This window comes from Desmodus rotundus, chromosome 1 (assembly GCF_022682495.2).
Source record: "Desmodus rotundus isolate HL8 chromosome 1, HLdesRot8A.1, whole genome shotgun sequence".
Taxonomy (NCBI): Eukaryota; Metazoa; Chordata; class Mammalia; order Chiroptera; family Phyllostomidae; genus Desmodus; species Desmodus rotundus.
The window spans coordinates 97,203,956-97,222,729 of record NC_071387.1 but is presented as its reverse complement, the minus strand read 5'-3'; the positions used below and the strand labels follow the sequence as shown (position 1 = coordinate 97,222,729).

At 55.2% G+C, this 18,774-nt stretch overlaps 1 protein-coding gene across 10 annotated transcripts in view; it reads left to right on the top strand.

Moving 5' to 3' along the window:
* KATNIP (katanin interacting protein) overlaps positions 1–18,774 on the top strand; it is a 194,258-nt gene that overhangs the window by 154,266 nt on the left and 21,218 nt on the right. For 9 of the 10 annotated variants that reach the window (XM_045195338.2, XM_045195336.2, XM_024560330.3 and 6 more), the window contains 4 exons: positions 2,233–3,052; positions 9,757–10,485; positions 11,259–11,464; positions 13,599–13,677. In XM_045195338.2, coding sequence (XP_045051273.2) covers positions 2,233–3,052; positions 9,757–10,485; positions 11,259–11,464; positions 13,599–13,677 — 1,834 coding nt within the window. The remainder of the gene's footprint in view (positions 1–2,232; positions 3,053–9,756; positions 10,486–11,258; positions 11,465–13,598; positions 13,678–18,774) is intronic. The other variant, XM_045195334.2, reaches the window with a different exon arrangement.

Sequence of the window (18,774 nt, the reverse complement as noted above, 5' to 3'; positions counted from 1 at the left end):
AAAGCAAGAGGAATCAGGCAGGACTCCTGGGTTTTTGGCAACAGATCGAACGGTGCAACCGTTTTTTTTTAAAGATTTTATTTATTTGTTTGTTTATTTATTTATAGAGAGAAAGGAGGGAGAAAGAGAGGGAAACATCCATTGGTTGTCTCTCGCACGCCCCCAGCTGGGGACCTGGCCCACAACCCAGCCATGTGCCCTGACTGGGAATTGAACCCGCAGCCTTTTAGTTTGCTGATGACACCCAACCCACTGAGCCGCACCACTAAGGACAATGGTGCAACCATTTTTAAGATGCCAGAGGACTAAGCTTGGGAAAAGCAAGTTAAGAATTCTGTTTGGGGCATGTTAAGGTTGAGAGATCTGTTAGATCTCCAAGAAGAGAGGTTATGTGGTCACTAGGGGCTTGGTGGGCAGGTCAGGGTAGGAGATTAAAATAATGAGGAGTCATCAACACAAAGTTGATACTTAGGGCTTTGGGCCTGGCTGAGAGCACCTAGTGAGAGAGGGAAGGAAACCTGGAGGCCCAGGATTGCGCCCAACCGCTCAAGGCCCAGCTGAGCAGGAGGCACAGCAGAGGAGCCGGGCGGGGGCAGCCGAGGCAGCAGGGAAACCCGTCAGGTGCAGAGCCTGGAAGCCTGGGGAAGGACATCTGTCAAGGAGGAGTGGCCGGCAGCTTGAACACTGTTGGCGGCTGCCCTGCCTGAGGACAAAATTTCCCAGTGGACCTGGCGGCCTGCTGGACCCTCAAACTGACCGTCCAAAGCGGGGCATTCTTGCGGCGTGAATGAATCTTCAAATGGTTATGCTGAATGAAAGAAGCTAGACCACAAAGAGGACATAGTGCACGATCCCTTTTATTTAAAAAGTCTAGGCAACGCAAGCTGATCTCTAGGACAGAAAGCTGGTGGGTGGGTGATTGCCTGGGGGTGGGGGTGAGAGGGGCAGGGAGGGATTACCCAGGGGTACAAGGCACTTCGGGGGGATGTGTCCGTTATCTTGATTGGAGACATGGTTTTGTGGGTGTGTGCTTGTATTAGGACTCACCGAGTTACACACTTACAAAGTGTGCTCTGTACTGCGTGTGTACTCCTCGATGAAGCTGCTTTATAAAGAGCTTTTATGTAGAGCGGAAGGGACGGGGAGTGACAGTAGCAGGAGGAGGTGCGGTTCATTTTCAGCACGAACAAAGCGGTGTTGAGCGCATGCATGGTGTCAGGGGAGAAGGAGCCAGGAAGGCTGGCCGGGGTCCCCTTTGTTGTGTCGTGCTGAGGGGTTCAGAATTCATCCCGTTGGCTTGCGGTTCTCCACATTCTGTGTGCAAAGGAATCATCTGGAGAACTTGTTCAAGTGTAGTGCCACACCATACCCCAGGGCTTCCCTGTACCCGCTGAGGTGGGGCAGCCGGGCAGGCAGACAGGGCCCCGCCCTCAGTGCTTCCCTTCCTTGGGACAGCCCCAGAGCTGCAGCACCCCCCGGCAACCTGCCGCCACAGGGAAGGGAGTCAGCAGAGAGGTGCCCCAGACTCTGCCTTTGGAGGGACACTCCGAGGAACATTTTATGGGTTCCTCTGAAAGGTGGCCCCAGTGGGTTGGAGCCCCAGTTGCCCACAGCAGTGACCAGCTCGAAAACTTTTGGGGGTTTTCTCTACCCTGTCTGACTCTCTGGCACTGCCTCTTGGAAGCACCTTTCCAAATAAGCTACGTGCACTCAGGTCCTTGTCTCAGGCTCTGCTGTCGGGACACTGAAAACGTGACGCCCGCTGAACCAGAGTCTGCATTTCATGGGCGTGCGGAGCTTTGCTGAGGGCCCAGCAAACACCCTCTGATGAAAGCCCTGTGGGCAGCGGACAAACCCTGGATTTCACAAGGGGGAGGGACCGGTCAGATCTGCTCTGGTAGAGCCATTGCCTCTGATGGCAGTGTGAGGTTGGGGTTGAAGCAGCAGAGACAGGGAGCAGGGAGACCAATTACCAGGCGGTTACAAACGTCCCAGCAGGAGGCAACGGTGACAAAGCCCAGTGAGGCCACTTCCCTGCGAAAGCCCTTGGATTTATGGAGTGTGCGGCTTCGGCAGGCAGGACACTGAGCCTTACTTAATATCCCCAGCGCCGTGGTTTCATAAAGCACTCGTTTCTAGCATTCCACACTTCCTTTTCGTCTTCTCCTTTCACAATTTGATACATCACTCTGATGCCACGCATCTTTGTTTTGTTATATTTTATGTTTTCAGGATCTTGACATCGGTGCCAAGAACGTGAAGCTTTATGTCAACAAAAACCTCATCTTTGATGGCCAGCTGGACAGAGGAGGTGGGGAGGCCCCTGCCGACTGGAGCATACTGGTCGGCCCGGAGGACGAGAAGACTGAGACAGTGGAGAGCGACACCCGTGCCCCGTGGGAAGGAAGCAGAGACGCCCGCCCGCCGGCTGGTATAGACAGGGACACGGAGCCAGCGGGGGCAGCAGTGGGTACGGGGCTTTCACCCCCAGGAAGTGCACTTGGTGAGAGGACGAATTCCCCTGACTCCACGGAAGCCAGCTTGTCCACGTTAGAGGACGACTGCAGCGCACCAGCAGCCCTGGCCTCCGTCGGGGGGCTGCCCGGGGGCGCGCCTGCCCCCAGCCACCCCGTGGACTGCCCGCCTCTCAGCCAGGGGCTCTCACTGACTCAGCAGCTGGAAAGCCTCACAGGCAGAAAAGTCTCCGAGCCTCCAGGGAAAACCCCGTCCTGGCTACAACCCTCTCCCCCCGGGAAAGGCAGGAAGCCCAAACCCCTCTGGCTGAGTCCTGAGAAGCCCCTGGGCTGGAAAGACAGACTTCTGTCAGAGGACCTCATCGGTGAGGGGCCTGGAGAGGCGGGGGATAAAGGCCTCAGGCGTGAGCACGGGAGGGCCAGCGGCCGGAATGTCATCTCAGGAGAGAGAGTGGCCCCCAAAGTCTGCAGCGATGACTTCGACATCTTTGACCAGCCCTCCAACAGGGGGCGTCCTGCTAGTGGGAGGAGGGGCCTGAAGAAGGACGCCCTGGGCAGCAGGCACGGCGATGACAGAGGTAAGCTTGTGAAGTGGTCTGACTGCCTTCCGTCCTGTCCTCCCTGCAGGGGACCAAGCCTCTTTGCTCCCTGGACCTCAGTTTCCTCGTCAGCCAGGGTTGCAAATGCACGGTCTCAGCTGGCAGTGAGTGAAATGGGCCAGACCTACTTTGCATGTTAAACTCAGATATATTTGTCATTGCCACCAAGATATGTCCCCTTGGCTCACTTTTTCTCTCGGTACACGGCGTTTCCAACCTAGACTAGGTTATTCCACCCCTGATACAGACAGTGTCTCTGGTTACTTCACTTTGTTCCTAACGGCACTGTTAGAAAAGTAACGCTGGTGTGACAATAAATAGCAGTTGACGCTGCCTGCGTTAGGAAGTGCTGTAGGGAGCGATGAGGACTGTGGCTAACCGGGGAGCACGAGCCCAACTCCGGGGGGGGCAGGGCTGCGTCACTCAGTGTGCTTTTTGGCGTCAGGGATGCAAGGCCAGTGTGCCAGAGCTCCCTTTTCCTTTTACTAAGAGAAATCAGAAATGTAGAATATTCTTATTTTTAGCACTGGTGACTCATCAAGATTATCTTAAAACCGGTGTGTGTGTCAAAAAAGAAAAAACACACCCGTGGCAGGACCGGCCTGCTCTGTGAACTTGGCAGCAGACGCTGTCTAAGGGATCTGAAAGGAAGGGACTGAGGGGGGGCTCCTGAATATTTCCACTCGGACTTGTCCCCTGGGGAGGAGTGGAGCTCGGCAGCTGGGAGTCACAGCATTCGATCCCAACTTCTCTGCTCAGAGAGCCGGGCACTTGCACCTTCTGAGCCTCGGCGTCCGTCTATAAACTGGGGGCCAACAGCCCTTCGCTGCCCCTCCTTCTCAGTGTCGTGAGGGGTGGAGGAGATGATGGCTTCACAGTAGGCACCAGGGTCTGGCGCGTGCCGAGTGCCCACAAGTGGTGGCCGTTTTTCAACATCCGCGTGTCCACCCTTTACTGTGCACAGAGCACCCGCACCGGCCGAGGAGGGCTCGCCCGTAGACCCTCGGAATTTAACCCGGCCTCGCATCGCGCAGGAGCCCGGCGGTCAAACCGCCGGGGCGTGTTTCCCGATCCCTCGCCACCGACCCACGCCACGGGTGAGCCCGAAACCACCCCGAGCTTCAGTTTCCTTGTCTGTAAAATGCCAGTAACACCCGTCTCACGGGTGCCGGGAGGATCAGATGAGATGGTACGTGTGCGGTGCTTGGCACAGTGCCGGGCACACGAGGGCACCTAGCAGATGTTAGCCGCTGCTACTTACCATCACCGACACCACTGCCCGCACTCTGGGACTCTTCCTCTCCCTGCGTCTGTAGGTGACACCGTGCACAGTGGGCCCTCGAACAACTCGGGGGTCGGGGTGCTGACCCCTTGTGTAGGTGAAAATCCACGTATAACATTTGAATCTCCCAAAACTTAACTAATAAGAGCCTGCTGTTGGCTGGAGGCTTTACCAATAACAAGCAGTTGATGAACACGTATTTTTATGTATTATATAGGTATCCTTACAACAAAATAAGCTAGAGAAAAGAAACTGTTACTAATAAAATTGTAAGGAACAGAAAGTACATTTATAGTACTGTATGTACTTACTGAAAAAAATCTCGTGTAAGTAAACCCACGCAGTTCACACTGGTGTAGTTCAAGGGTCAGCTGTATGTATTTTCTAGTGAGTCACATCAGCCTCTACTCTGTTACTGCTTAGTAGACTGACCCCGAAGGTCTGCATTCAGCCCCAGGCTGCACTCTGAAAGGTGACGAGTCTTAGGCCTCCCTCAGACCCCTGATATGTCGCTTCAGACACCAGAGCAAGTCCGTAAGACCTGAGCGTCTTCCTCCAGTGAGCTGTAGGCTTGTTCGGGGCAGAGATGCCCCTGCTGGCTCCCCAGCCTCGCCGGCCCCATCAGGACTTAGCCCTGCGGCTGGGTGCCAGGGAGGGCCACAGAGTGGGAGAGAAGAATCAAGAAGCTGTGTGAGGGCAGAGACAGTGTGTTGTCTGGGATGGGACCCCCAGGAGCAGATGCCTGGCTCCAGGGGGGTCCTCCGAGTGTGGGAGGAGTGGGGGGAAGAAGGGCCCACGGCGGCGGGCTCTGGGGCACGTTGCAGGAAGCCAGGCTCTCACCCAGGCACGGCACTCTAACGAGTCTGTTTACTCCTCACACCAGCCCCCTCTGACAGATGAAGAAAATGTGGGGCTTAAGTAACTTTCTTTGGGTCACACAGCCGGTAAGGGTTAGAGCAGAATCTGAGCCAGGTGACCCCGCGCCAGAATCCACGCTTCAGACCACTGCCCTGTGGCGCACTGTCTCATCAGCACCCCGAGGGGCATCAGTCCCGGGCTTTCCTGGCAGACAGACCCCCAGGGCCTCTGGGAGTTCTAAGGTGATGCGCATTATTCTAACCTGACCAACTTCTTTCCAGGCATTTCACTGCTTGGCTCAATGACACGTTAAGAACAACGCCCTTAAGATTTAATGCTTGTTAGGCCACTCATGCTGAAAAGGAAAGTTGCTTCGAAATTCTCACACACCCATTACCTAGAGCCAAACCCCATAGCCGGGATCTGCAGGAAAGGGCGGGCGAGCCCTCACCGATGCAGGCGGGGTGAACACTGCCGCATTCCTCCCTGGGCTGAACTGTGTTGTCACCATAAGACAGAGACTGGAAGTTCTTTCGTCCAACAGAGCATCTCATTGTAACGACATCTGCATTCTGGAAGCGTCTTTATCAGGGGTCAGTTGGCTACAGGTGAATGAAATTTCATCAGCCCAGTCTGAGCAGTAAAGGGGTGTTGTTTGGAGAATGCTTGAGGAGCTCCTAGACCTCCAAAGGCAGGAAGTGTAGCTGCTCCTCACCTGGGATTGGAAGGAGGAACCAGAAAGCTGGCAGGCACCAAGGAAGCTTCCCCGTGTCCCCAGGGCTGCTGCGCCCCGTCTCTGCCTCTCCGCAGGCCCACTTTCCCTCGATCTCCTGCATAGGATCAGCTTTCTCTGCCTTTGTGCACACAGCAGGAAATGGCCTTGCAGCCCTAGAGTGACACGATTTTCTGGCTCTGTTGCCAGCAGCCAATTCCAAAGTCTCAGGGGAGAAGCTGATTGGCCAACTCAGGTCAGGTGCCCACTCCTTGTTCAGTCAGCTATGACTGAAGGGCAGTACACCGAAAATAAACATAATTCTGTTACATCTCCCTATGTACTTTTTTCATTTCCTGCTTTAGTAGCAATTAGCGTATACCTCATGGTGGTGCCATTGATTAAAAAAATTTTTTTAAAATATTTTATTTATTTATTTTTAGAAAGGAAGGGAGAGAGAGAGAGAGGGAGAGAAACATTAATGTGTGGTTGCTTCTCATCCACCCCCTAATGGGGACCTGACCTGCAACCCAGGCATGTGCGCTGAGTAGGAATCAAACCGGTGGCCCTTTGATTTGCAGGCCAGCGCTCAATCCACTGAGCCACACCAGCCAGGGCACCACTGATCTTTATAAACTCAGTGCAGAACTCTGTAGTTCGTATTAGTCTCAACTGAGGAATAGTTTTGCATCTTCAATCTCATCTCATATCAGTGGTCCCTCCCAGCCTGCGCTGATTGCAGACTGAAGCAGCAGCTTTCTGCTGTCCATTCAGATTTACAGGTAGGAATATTGATAAAGGACAGAGCATTGACCCCAGCGGCTCCCCGACTCCGCGTCGCGTGTCTGCCAGTAGTAGTGGGGACTAGCGAGTAGCGTGTTCTCCTGCACACTGCGGGAGATACGGGCCCCAGCCTTCGGTCACCTCTGCGGGGCCTAGGGGAAAGTCTGCACCTCTCTGCTTTTAAACGCCAGACTGTACATCTTGGGAGAAGATGTCAGAAAACGATGTGGAATGAAAGCCAAGCCCTGCCTTTCTTTAAACCCAGGCGGAGGAACGCAGGCTGCGTCCCCAAACGTGATGTTTGGTGCTGTCTCCTCAGCGCTCTTGCAAACTGGCCCAGGCCATGCATTTTAGTCTGTGGAAATCAAGTCACAGTAAGCGGAATATTGATGATCCGTATGGGAGGTCCCTTCTGCCAGGTGTTAAGCCTCATGCCTGCAGGAAAGATGGAAAAACTCCTGGGGTCTTTTTAATGGCAGGTGAGAAGGAGGGTTGAGGACGAGGGCAGGAGGACTGAGGGGGAGCGGGAGTCCCTCAGCCTCCGAGTCTGAACACAGAGGTGGAATGGCGATGCCAGCTGTCCACCCCTTTACTGGCAACACTGAGCACTTCCTTGGGCCATGTTCTGTGTCAGGCGCTGGGACACAGCAGGGAGCGGGGCAGAGCAGGCCTCTCCATGGAGGAGGGTGACGAGAAGAGCCAGCAACCTGGAGATGTAAGAGATGCATTCCTGGCAGAGGGCACAGCAAGGACAAACGCTCCGAGACAAGAGAGACCCGGTGTGTCCAGGGAACAGAAAGGCCAGTGAGGCTGCAGCAGGGCGATGTGGGAGGAAGGTGTGGGATGAGGTTGGATGAATTAGCAGGGCCGCCTCAGGCCCTGGGGCCGTGGTGAGGCGTGAGATTTTCTTTGGTTTTCCTTGTTCTCAGCGTACACCACTTAGAGGGGAGGGTGATGACCCCATTTTAGGCACATGGAGTTTGAAGTGGACATGTCTGCACCCCCAGGGGGTTGTTGGGACTGGAAGGTGGTGCCCAGGGGACAGCAGGCAGAGCTTGAGTTATAACACTGAGCAGAGCCCATGTGGGAACCAGGAGCTGGGTGAGGGCATTTGGGATGGCGGTGTCGGGGGAGGCGGGACGGAGTTGAGGCCTTGGCATGGAACTGGACTTAGGATGTGGGGAGAGTGGAGGCCCTGTGATACAGAGGGAGGAGCTGTTGCGAGGAAGTAGAGAACCAGGAAAGTACAATTCTCCTGAGCAGGAGGAGGAGCTTGGCCTAGGATGTCAAGCATGGATTGAGAACTGGGCAAAGACTGGGTACTTGAGTCTGTGAACTTGGAGAAAGCCTTTTCCGTGGAGGGCTATGGAAATCGTAGGATTCAAGGATGAAGGGACAGAAAGCCACTAGACCTGTGACATCTGACACAGCTCAGATGATGTCATCAGGAGTCCTTCCATCTCTTGCCTCCTGTTCTCCAGGTGGGCTTCTGTCTCGGGCAGGCTCCCCCCACAGAGCAGCAGTGTGGCCACAGGCAGCCCCACCGACATCCCACCAGCTCAGCAGCCCCAGTGTAGAGACCCTCTCTCCCTTGGGCCCCTTCCCGAGCCCAGCTTGGAAGGATGCTGTCAACATTTGCCTACTGCGAATGGCCTGATCCCCAAGAACATCGGGTGTTGCTCCTAGAAGAAGCGGAAGGGGAGTTTGAGTGGGCAGAGCAGTGACTGGGCACAGAGGACCAGGTGGCAGGGGTTGAGGGAGGGGGGTGGTGAGGAGGACGCAGCCGCTGCAGTGGAGGGGAGGGCCCCAAGATCAGGCCAGCTTCCGCTTTCTTTCGGGTAGGAGAGATTTACGCATGTCCGCAGGCAGAGGGGAAGGTGCCAGTGGGGAAGGAGTGATTGAAGATTCTGGAGAGAAGAGGTAATTGATGGAGCCAGGCTCCCTAGCAGACAGGCAGGAGATGGAGCGCGGAGCCCGGCACGGTAGGAAAGGAGAAAAACCAAATGTCAGCGTCATCGGCTGCTGCTTTCCCAGAGCGACGCCCTGAGATGGCAGATAGCCCTGGAGTGGCTGTGAGGACAGGCCACTGCCCCATGCGTGTGCGGAGCGTCTGTGTCCTGTGAGGAGGAGCGCGGGGCCTGCAGAAGGCCCCCCCCCGCCAGGGACCGGGCCCCTGGTCCCCACGTGCTTGGGGCACAGCATCAGCTCCGGGAGCCCATTTGGCCGTGTGCGTGCATAAGAAGTAAATTCCTTACCTTGGGACACAATTGGGTTGTTTGCTTTTTTAAAGCATTTTTCTGATTATAAAATTAATACTGGTAGGGAATTTAGAGGATAAGGTGACAAAGAAGAAAATAGAGGCCCTTCCTAATTACCACCCAGAAAGATCAAATTAGCACGCCGGCGTGTGCGGCCACACTAGGGTAGGCCACGTCTGACAGGGCATCGCCGGCTCTTTTTCCTTCTACCTTCTTTTCCGAGCCTTTGGCCCGTCACTAGATGGGCTCTGCAGCCTGGATCCAGGTCGCGTGACCGTGGTAGCGTTAGGAGCGGCCCCTCGGGCTGCCGACTCAGAGGCCGCAGGCAGCAGCCTTGCTCGGGCAGGTGTGTGTCTCTGAAGTGGAGGCAACTTCCGGCAAAGGCTCTAACGCAACCAAATGGGCCCCCCTTGATTTGCATAAGGTTGCATGCTTAGAGCGGTCAGTGTACATTGAAAAATGCCTTTCTCTTTGCAAAATGACTAGTTCCAGACCTGGGTGTCTACCAACAATTTCTCATCCGCGGGCGACAGGAGGCCGTGCTCTGTGCCTGCACCCAGGCACAGCAGGGCGTTGCATCCCTTGCCCCACCCGCCAAGTGCCGGCAGGGTCGGTGGGCATTAAGGCAGCCAGGAGAAACTGTTTCTGGAATGTTTCTCACCGGTTTCTAGAATGTCCCCCTGAGGGGGACTTTACCCAGCTGACAGCCACTGGACGAGACACTCTAAGGGTCCCCACTCACACACGTGTCACTAATGGGGCTTCACCCCTCCTGCGCCCTTTCTTCCAGAAGACGCCTGGCCCACTGGGACGCCGCCACAGCCCCTGTGGCGCAGCGAGCAGGAACACACGCTGCACGAGTCCTGGAGCTCCCTCAGCGCCTTTGACCGCTCCCACCGGGGGCGCATCTCCAGCGCGGAGTTCCAGGGGGACATCCTGGACGAGTTCCTGCAGCAGCAGAAGAGCAGCCGGCTCGGCAGCCAGCCGCAGCCCCGTGAGGAGGAGGAGGAGCCGGGGCCCAGGCCAGGGCAGGACGACTGCCCCGTGGACACAGAGGAAGGGAGCGACTTCAAAATCCCTGTCCTGCCTTACGGCCAGCGCTTGGTCGTTGACATCAAGTCTACGTGGGGGGACAGGCACTATGTCGGCCTGAACGGAATAGAAATATTCAGTTCCGAGGGAGAGCCCGTGCAGATTGCGAGCATCCGAGCAGACCCCCCTGACATCAATGTTTTACCAGCTTATGGGAAGGACCCCCGTGTGGTCACCAACCTCACCGACGGGGTGAACAGGACCCAGGACGACATGCACGTCTGGCTGGCCCCCTTCACGCCGGGCAAACCCCACTTCATCACCGTGGACTTCACGCACCCGTGCCACCTCGCCCTGATCAGGGTTTGGAATTACAACAAGTCGCGCATACATTCCTTCCGCGGCGTGAAGGACATCGAGATCCTCTTAGACACACAGTGCATCTTTAAAGGAGAAATCGCCAAGGCCTCCGGAACCCTGTCGGGAGGTACAGTGTGTCTCTGAGGATGTTCTCAGAGCCCCTACCTGCTGGTCGCTGAGGCTCTGAGGAAAAACTGAACCCACTGGCTAACCAGCAGCAGGTCTCTCCTCTTCCATGGACCTGGCCCTCTCCTTACCTTTGCAGCGTGGGTGTGCAAGAGCTGCCCTCACTTCAGCTGCTCGGCTGGGGCCCCGACCAGGGGGTCCTTCTGCAAGGCACTGAGAGAGTGCTCTCAGGAGAACCCACGGTGCCGGGGGCAGGGGGGCAGGGCATGGGAGGGGAGAGGCTGAGCAAGGGTGTAGTTTCAGGGGAAGTCGGCCTCCGCCTGACCCAGGGGAGCCCTGGAGCACAGCCCATAGGATCTGTCCTGCCTTAAGGCGAAGTGGCAGGGATCTGGGGCCCCACAGGTCTCCGCACAGGGGGCACAACTCCCGTGTCCTTTCAGACAAGACTGCTGCCCCCCCCACCCTCCCCCCGTCCCCCCCCCTCCCCCCATCAGCAGGGACCTGGGTGGGGCACCAGCAGCAGCCGCCTCAGTGCCCACCCAGGCTTTGCTTCATCCCCATCCTCTCCTCCCCATCGCAGCAATTCTCATCGGACCAGTCCCTTCCTTAGATCTCTGTGCTGCTTACGGCACATGAACTCCATTTGCCAAAACATGAAGAATAACACGTCTCTCTCCACAACGAACTGTTAGTGGGTGTGTAGCACAAAGGTTGATCTACAGATCGTTGGCCTTCGGGGTGGGTTGACCCTTGTTTTCTCGGTAACCCGTCCAGCCCCGGAGCACTTTGGAGACACGATACTGTTCACGACTGACGAGGACATTCTCGAGGCCGTGTTCTGTTCGGATGAGACGTTCGACGTGGACGTGGAGAGCGTCTGCAGCCTGCAGTGCGAGGAGGCTCTGCGCAGGCCCAGCACCGCGGACGGCGATGGGGAGGAGAGGCCCTACACCCAGGCCGGCCTGTGGCCCGAGGGCCAGGTAGGTCGGGGCGGGCGAGGGTGAGGTGGAGGGGCGGGGCGGGGGGTGGCCTGGGAGAGATTTCTCCAAACTTAGAGCAGAGCCGGGAGAATGAAGATGGATGTCCTTTATGCCTCTGGGGCAACTGTCTGACATTCCCCATTTCTCCACTTCAGTTTTGGTCCTGTCTGTCGTATTTCATTCTCTAGTGACTTTTATTTTATTTATTTATTTTTTCACCAAGTGGAGAAAGTATTCAAATTTTAATCAAAGCTAGGAGAAATCCATTCTCTGCTATCTCTGTAATTTAGAGGCGGCAGTCTTCGGGAAATGTTTGCTTTGGGCTGCGTTTTCATCTCTCGCTGTTGTGTTTGACGGAGGACTGGACGTGGCTTTAATAGGTAGAATTAGAATCGAAATAATGAGAGTCCCAGGGATCATTTCTTGCTTGCAAACCGTGACCTGCCCTGTGTATCCCCCCAACAACCCCTGGAGAGGAGCCCATTAGCTCCCCCATTCAGGGAACTGAGCTCCAGACAGGCTAAGTGACTTGCCCAAGGGCCCATCAGGGGAAGTAGCGAGGCTTGGGCTTGAATGCAGGATTCCAAAGTCTGCTTTTAGCTGCTAAACAGTTTTTTTAATGAAACATGATCTTCGGGGCAAAAGTCAGTCCAAGTCAAAGAGCAATAGTGAAGGTGGAGACCCCAGGTCTCCTGGATGTTCCTGAGCCCGTGAGGAGAAAGGGTGGCGGGCGCAGGGGAATGGCTAGAAGCCGGAGGACGGAAGGGTCAGCCACGGGAAGGCCATGACCAAGGCAGGGCAGCGAAATGCCTGCAGTGCTTGGTGGTCACTGGGGTGAGGCCCCCCCGCTTCTCAAGAAGGCAGCTGCCACTCCGCCCAGACAAGAGCTGCTGGCCTGTGTTGACGGTTTCTCTGATTTTTTCAAATGAAGCCAGATAGCTGGATTTTTATGCAAAAATATCCCAACTAAAAATCGTTAGCAACTAATTCAAAATGTTTTCAAACCTTCTGTGGGCCACTGAACATGTCTGTTGTCTGGATTTGACCTGTGGGTCTCCGGCTGGAAGCTGGCCACGAGGCCTTTCATCTGCCCTGGGGTTTTCTGAACGGTGAAGTATGTGAAGTCGCCTCTAAGGGTCTCTGATAAGATCCAACCCTGGGAGGGACTGGGAGGGGCCGCCCTCATCTTGGAGGGGAACCTGAGCTCGTGGGGGCAGCAGTGTCAACATCAGGCTCACTGCCCTGCAGAGAAGCGGGCTGCACCCCACCCTTCTGGAGGTGTTCACATCCTAGCAGGGTAGGAGGTCCAGGGAGGGCAAGAGAAGTCACATGGGCACTAAGGCAGTGACACTCCCTGGTGGCCTCAGGCTGCCCCGTGTCAGGGGTGCTTGTGGCAGGCCACCTTCCTCACCCTCTGCCCCGTAGCTGGACAGGGTCCAGGGCAGTCATTCCCAGGGGCCGAGCCATGGACTTCTCAGGTTGTCATTGGACCGAAACACCGCCCTCACCAAAGTCTGAGGCCCGGACTTCACCTCCTTTTGCACCTGAGCCTTCCTGTCTGTAAGGCAGTGATGGCACTCGCACCCCAACTTCCGAAGCAGAGATCTAATAGCAAAGTTTACACATGAGGCCCGAGAAGTGGGGTGTGGCGGCGCACTTGGGCTGTCTACAGACCACGGGTTCTTTGTCCCAGCCGCACTTGGGCGTAACCTGGGAGCTTTAAAAACGCACGTGCCCGGGCCCCAGGGTTGAAAACCACTCTCTGTAGCTCACGTTCTTCCCCCCCTCCCGTCCTTCCTTCCCATTTCCCTTCCTTCCTTGCTCCCTTCCTCTGGCTGCTTAGATAGACATTTATGACGTCCTTCCCTGTCCCGGAAAATCTCACCTGAGCTGGTGGAGTCACCCCCTTCCTCTGCCAGTGAGGGCTTCTGTTAAGGACTCGGACACACAAGGGTTTCTGGGCCTGTTCCTATTACCAGTCGCAGAGCTTCCACAAAGAAAACACAAGAAAGGACACGGGGACCTACCTGGGGCATGAGGTGGGCAGCAGTAGCTGGAAAAAATGGCTGGCCAGCTTTGTGGGCATCACTGAAATCACACCCTTTCCTCTGCTTCTCTCCTAACCGGTGTGCAGGTCCCAGAACTAGAGCTGCCACCCGGTACCCCTGTCCCCGAAGTCACCACTCCAGAACCGGGCGTCTACCACGGGATCTGTGAGTACCCTGTCCTGGGGCGGTGTCAGGTGGAAGAAGGCCCGTCAGAGGTCGGGGGAAGTCCTGGTCACTCGGGACAGGGTCCCCTCGGACAGCTGGACAGGTTGTCCATTGTGCAGAGATGTTGGCCACGGGCAAGTGGGGACCGAAACCAGCACACGGACAAAGAAAACCTGCGTTCTCCCTGTCCACGAGGGGCAGGTGCCAGGTCTTCTGAGAAGTCGGAAATTTGGATTTTTATGTGACATCTTCAGCTTTTTAAATATTGGTGACTAATTTTAAATATTTTTAAACACCTCATGAGCCAAACAAAACACATCGTGTATTCAGCCAGCTGGCTGCTTGCCTGCATTTCACTGTGTCTGTTCTTCTCTCGTCTTCTCCCATTTGACGCTGCAGCCCCTCCTCTCCGACCCCTTGTGCGCACAGGCCAGCCCCTCTGCCTGTGTCCTGGGGGTCTGCAGGCCAGAGGCGGCAGCTGACTGTGCTCTCCCTCCCGTTCCCTGTTGACAAGGCTCTCTGGCTCACTTGCTCCTTGTAGCCTTGCCTCCCACTCTTCCTGCCCCTGTACACGTCATTCCTCCCAGTTATCTCCTGACAACAGGAGGTTGCTGTGCCAGTGTGGGGCCCCTCTCCCCTCCTCCCCACACACATCTCCCGAGCCCACCTGCAAGCTCTGCCCTTCCTCTCCGCCCCGTCTGTTGAAGGCCGACGACAGCCGATTGGGCTCCCAGAAAGTGGACTCCGAGACGGAGTTCACTGAGGCAGGTTCTGGGGGAGGAAAGGAGGCAGGACTGCGCCGAGGGAGAAGGTAGGCCGCGGCGCACTCGCGTCAGGGGGCTCTGGAGCTGTGACAGCCCCTTGGAGTTGTCCTGAGTTGAGTGGGGACAAGGCTTTTATACGCCTATAACAACGTGTCACTGGGTATGGACTGCCCCTGGGGAAGGGCAAGGCCAAGGGCACGGGTAAGTGGGGGGGACTCAGCTCTAAGCTGCCACCAGAGGCAGGAGTGCTTCTGTCCCCGGGGGGTGGGAGGTGGACCCAAGCAGTGTCCCACAGCGTCCCCACACCCACTTCTCAGGACCCTGCGGCAGCCCATGCCAGCCGGGGGTCTCCCGCAGTGCGCCCAGTGAGCAGGCACCTGTCCCGCACTCACCCACAAAGGCCAAGTTACCTCTTAGAAAAGAGGAAGGTGCCTTGTGTGGAGTCCTCACAGCCCGTACACTGCAGGACACTCCCAATTACATTACGACAACAGAGCAGTTTAAAAAACCAAGCTCATGCAGGCAAGGGCGGGGTCTGAGGCTTGGCTCCTTCGCCTTTTCAGCCTCTGTGCTGGGGCTTTGCCCGCCCTATCCATCCCACGGAACACTGACCGCTCTTATTCTCTCCGTTTTCTAGATGAGATTAGGAAACTGAGGCTCAGAGGCTGAGTCAGCCTCCTAGGGTCACGCAGCTGGTGCTAAGGCCACCAATGCAGCCGGGCGCCTAAACTCAAAGTCCTTGTCCCCCCACTGAGCACAGCGCCTAGGGCTCTTGCTGCGCGGCGCCTCACAGCGCGGCCTCTGGGAGAGGTCAGCATCCCCGCAGAGCTGTGAGCTCCTGTCTCCCCCTAAGTGGTAGGGTCCTTCTTCCTCTCTTTCTCCACCACCTCCTCCTCCCCTTCTTCTTGATAGACAATGGAAATTGAATCCAAACCGAGTTAAACAAAAGTGGGAATTTGCTGGCTTACTCGACTGCAAAGGTCAGGGGTTGCTAGCTCCCGTAGGGCTGGCACCGGGTGTGAAACGGCGTCATCCAGGCGTGGCATCCCCCTTCCCCGCCCTGCCCAGAGTCGCTCTCTCCTGCCCTCCTCACTTGGCCTCTGCCGGACTCTGTCCGCACGGGAGTGCCTGCAGACCGCATTCACGCGCACCTTCTGCCTGGCAGTCACAGCGAGAAGAGCACTTCTGCTTCCTCATAAGTTCAATGATCATCCCCGAATTACGGCTCCTCAGCCCAGCTTGGATCGCATGCCCCAGCATCCTTAAACCAGTCCCCGCAGCTCGCCAGGACTGGGAGGCAGAGGGAGGTGTGAGATGGAAAGCTCGCGCTGGCCAGGCCTGGCTCAGGGGCCCGTCCCTGCAGCCCGTGGTGCGGTCAGCCACCAAACAGCGCTCTAGGGGAGGCCAGGGCGCAGTAACGAGGAGCAGGAAGGAGGGCCAGCTGGCCGGCCAGAAGCGGCCACTGTCCCCTTCCTCTGATGATTTCCCTAAAGATGCTGTGTGTAAATGTCTCTCCCACTGAGCCAGCTTCTGACCTTTCTCAGAAATGTGATTTCAATGCCTTTGGGAGCTCTGCCTGGGAGTAGAGCTCAGAGACTTTTTGCTGCAACAAAAGTGTAATTTCTCTGCTCTTTCCTCGGTAGGGAAGCAGAAGAACCTCTTGGCCAAGGCCCCTCTGCACGTCCGAAGCCTGTGATTTCTGAATCTGTCTTCTCTGATCCTTTGGCTTTTTCCTCACTCTATCCAAAACCCTAACCCCCTGAAGCAGCCTGTGCGAACAGGGAGAGTGTGGGTGAAGTGACCCCAGGGGTATGTCGAGCTTGGTAGATACGGCCCAGCCTGTTGGTGTTTTGAAAGGGGATAGATGGAACTGGAGAGCATTATGCTAAGTGAAATAAGCCAGGCGGTGAGGGACAAATACCATATGATCTCACCTTTAACTGGAACATAATCAACAAAAGAAAAAAGCAAACAAAATATAACCAGAGACATTGAAATTAAGAACAATGTAACAATAGCCAGAGGGGAGTGGGGAGGGGATACTGGGGATAGGGGTCTACAGGAACTACTATAAAGGACACAAGGACAAAATCAAGGGGGACGGTAGAAGTGGGGGAGGGAGGTGGGATTAGCTGGGGTGGGGTGGAGGGATGAGGAGAAAATGCAGACAATTGTAACTGAAAAAAAAATTTAAAAAAAAAGAAAAATTATATGAAAAAAAAGACAGGGGATGTGTGAATTGCTAATCTGCAGATGACGCTCATTTTGGACGTTTTGCAAATAGCAGCAGTGATGAATGGAAAGGAGCTGAGGAGGGTGGAAACATGGGTGAGAAATGACAAAACTAATTCTCGTGGATGTAAATACTGATCAGTGCACCAGAGGAAAGTGCACAGGGAGCGTGGGCACTAGCTCAAACGGGACAGTAGTCACTCTCAGAGCAGCCCGGATTAGGTGGCTCGCAGGGCGTCTTGCCAGGCAAGTGGAGGGGCTGCAGGCCTGGGAGAGCCGCGATGCCGAGTCTTGTTTTCCCAAAGGGGGCTGGCATTTCTCCCGGACGCCGATGCCCCCACCCAGTCTGCCCCTCCTCGGCCTCCCGCCTTCCCCATCAGGAACACAGCCGCTCCGTAACTTGGGTCCAAAACATCTCTTTCCCTCACTCCGTACCTGCCATTGAGACCTGGCCGTGCTGTCTCCGAAACAGACCCTCAGTCAGTCCCTCCCTCCCCTGTTGTGGCCACCTCACCACCCGTGTCCAGGCCGTCAGTCTTCTACCAGCCTCCCCGCTGGTGTCCCCAGAGAGTCCAACTGAGCGCACTTTCTGAGACGCAGACTGAAGCGTGTCACACCCCTGCTTCAAAGCTAACCCTCCCGTAGCTCCCCACTGCAGAGGAGAAAACCCGAACTTCATGACGTGTTCTAGCCCCAGCCTGACCTTCTGGTCTCATTTTCCTCCACCACCCTCTCCCTCAGGCGCCTGGTTCTAACCACAGGCCAAATTTGTTCCCGTCCCAGGGCCTGTGCCCTTGCTATCCTCTCAGCTGAGAGCGCCTTCCAGAAACACGGAAGACTGCCTCACACACCCAGGTCGCAGCTCGAATGTCACCCATCGCTCACTCGTTTCAGGGCGCCCATCACTCTGGGGGCTGCCGCGTGTATTGTTTGTTAGTGTCTGTTGTGCATCCGCACGCGATAGAACCTCCTAGAGAGATTTTGCTGTGTGTTTAAAAAGAACAAATCTTTGTTGACCATCTGTTTTTCAGATACTTTTCTAGGCTCTGGGGATACAATAGCGAACAAAGTCAACAGACTTCCTGCCCTCAGGGAGCTTCCATCTTAGCAGGGAAGACTGATAAAAACAAATAAGCAAGTAAATATAGAATATGTTCTCAGGAGGTAATAAGTACAGTGACAGAAAATACAGCAGGGTATAGAGAGTGGTGGGGCCTGGTGCTGTTTGAGCTCAGGTGGGCAGGGAAGGCCTCTCGGAGGAGATGCCGTTTGTTTTTTTAGTTTTGTAATTGTATTTTATTGATGAAGCTATTAGAGTTGTCCCAATTTTTCCTCCTTTGCCCCCATCCCCCCAATCCCCCCACTCCCTCAGGCCATCCCCACACCATTGTTCATGTCCATGGGTCGTGTGTGTAAGTTCTTTGGCGTCTCCATTTCCTGTACTGTACTTTACAGCCCCCTGGCTATTCTGTGACTGCCTGTTTGTACTTCCTAATCCCTCACCTCCTCACCCATTCCGCCACCCCCTCTCCTCTGGCAACCATCAGAATGCTCTCCGTATCCATGATTGTGTCTCTGTTCTTCATGTTATCTTAGTTTGTTATTTAGATTCAATTGTTCATAGATACATATTTATTGCCATTTTATTGTTCATAGTTTTGATCTTTTTATTAAATAAGTACCTTTAACATTTTGTATAAATATGGTTCGGTGATGGTGAACTCCTTCAGTTTTCTCTTGTCTGGGAAGCTCTTTATCTGCCCTGCGATTCTAAATGACAGCTTTGCCAAATACAGAAATCTTGGCTGTAGGTCCCTGCTTTTCATGACTTTGAATATTTCTTGCCAAACCCTTCTAGCCTGCAAAGTTTCTTTTGAGAAATCAACTGACAGTCTCATGGGAACTTCCCTGTAGGTAACCAACTGCTTTTCTCTTGCTGCTTCTAAGATACTCTTTATTTTTAACCTTTGGCACTTTACTTATGATGTGTCTTGGAGGGGGCCTCTTTGCATCCATCTTGTTTCAGACTCTCTGTGCTTCCTGGACTATTTCCTCCACCAAAATAAGGAAGTTTTCTTACATTATTTTTTCAAATAGATTT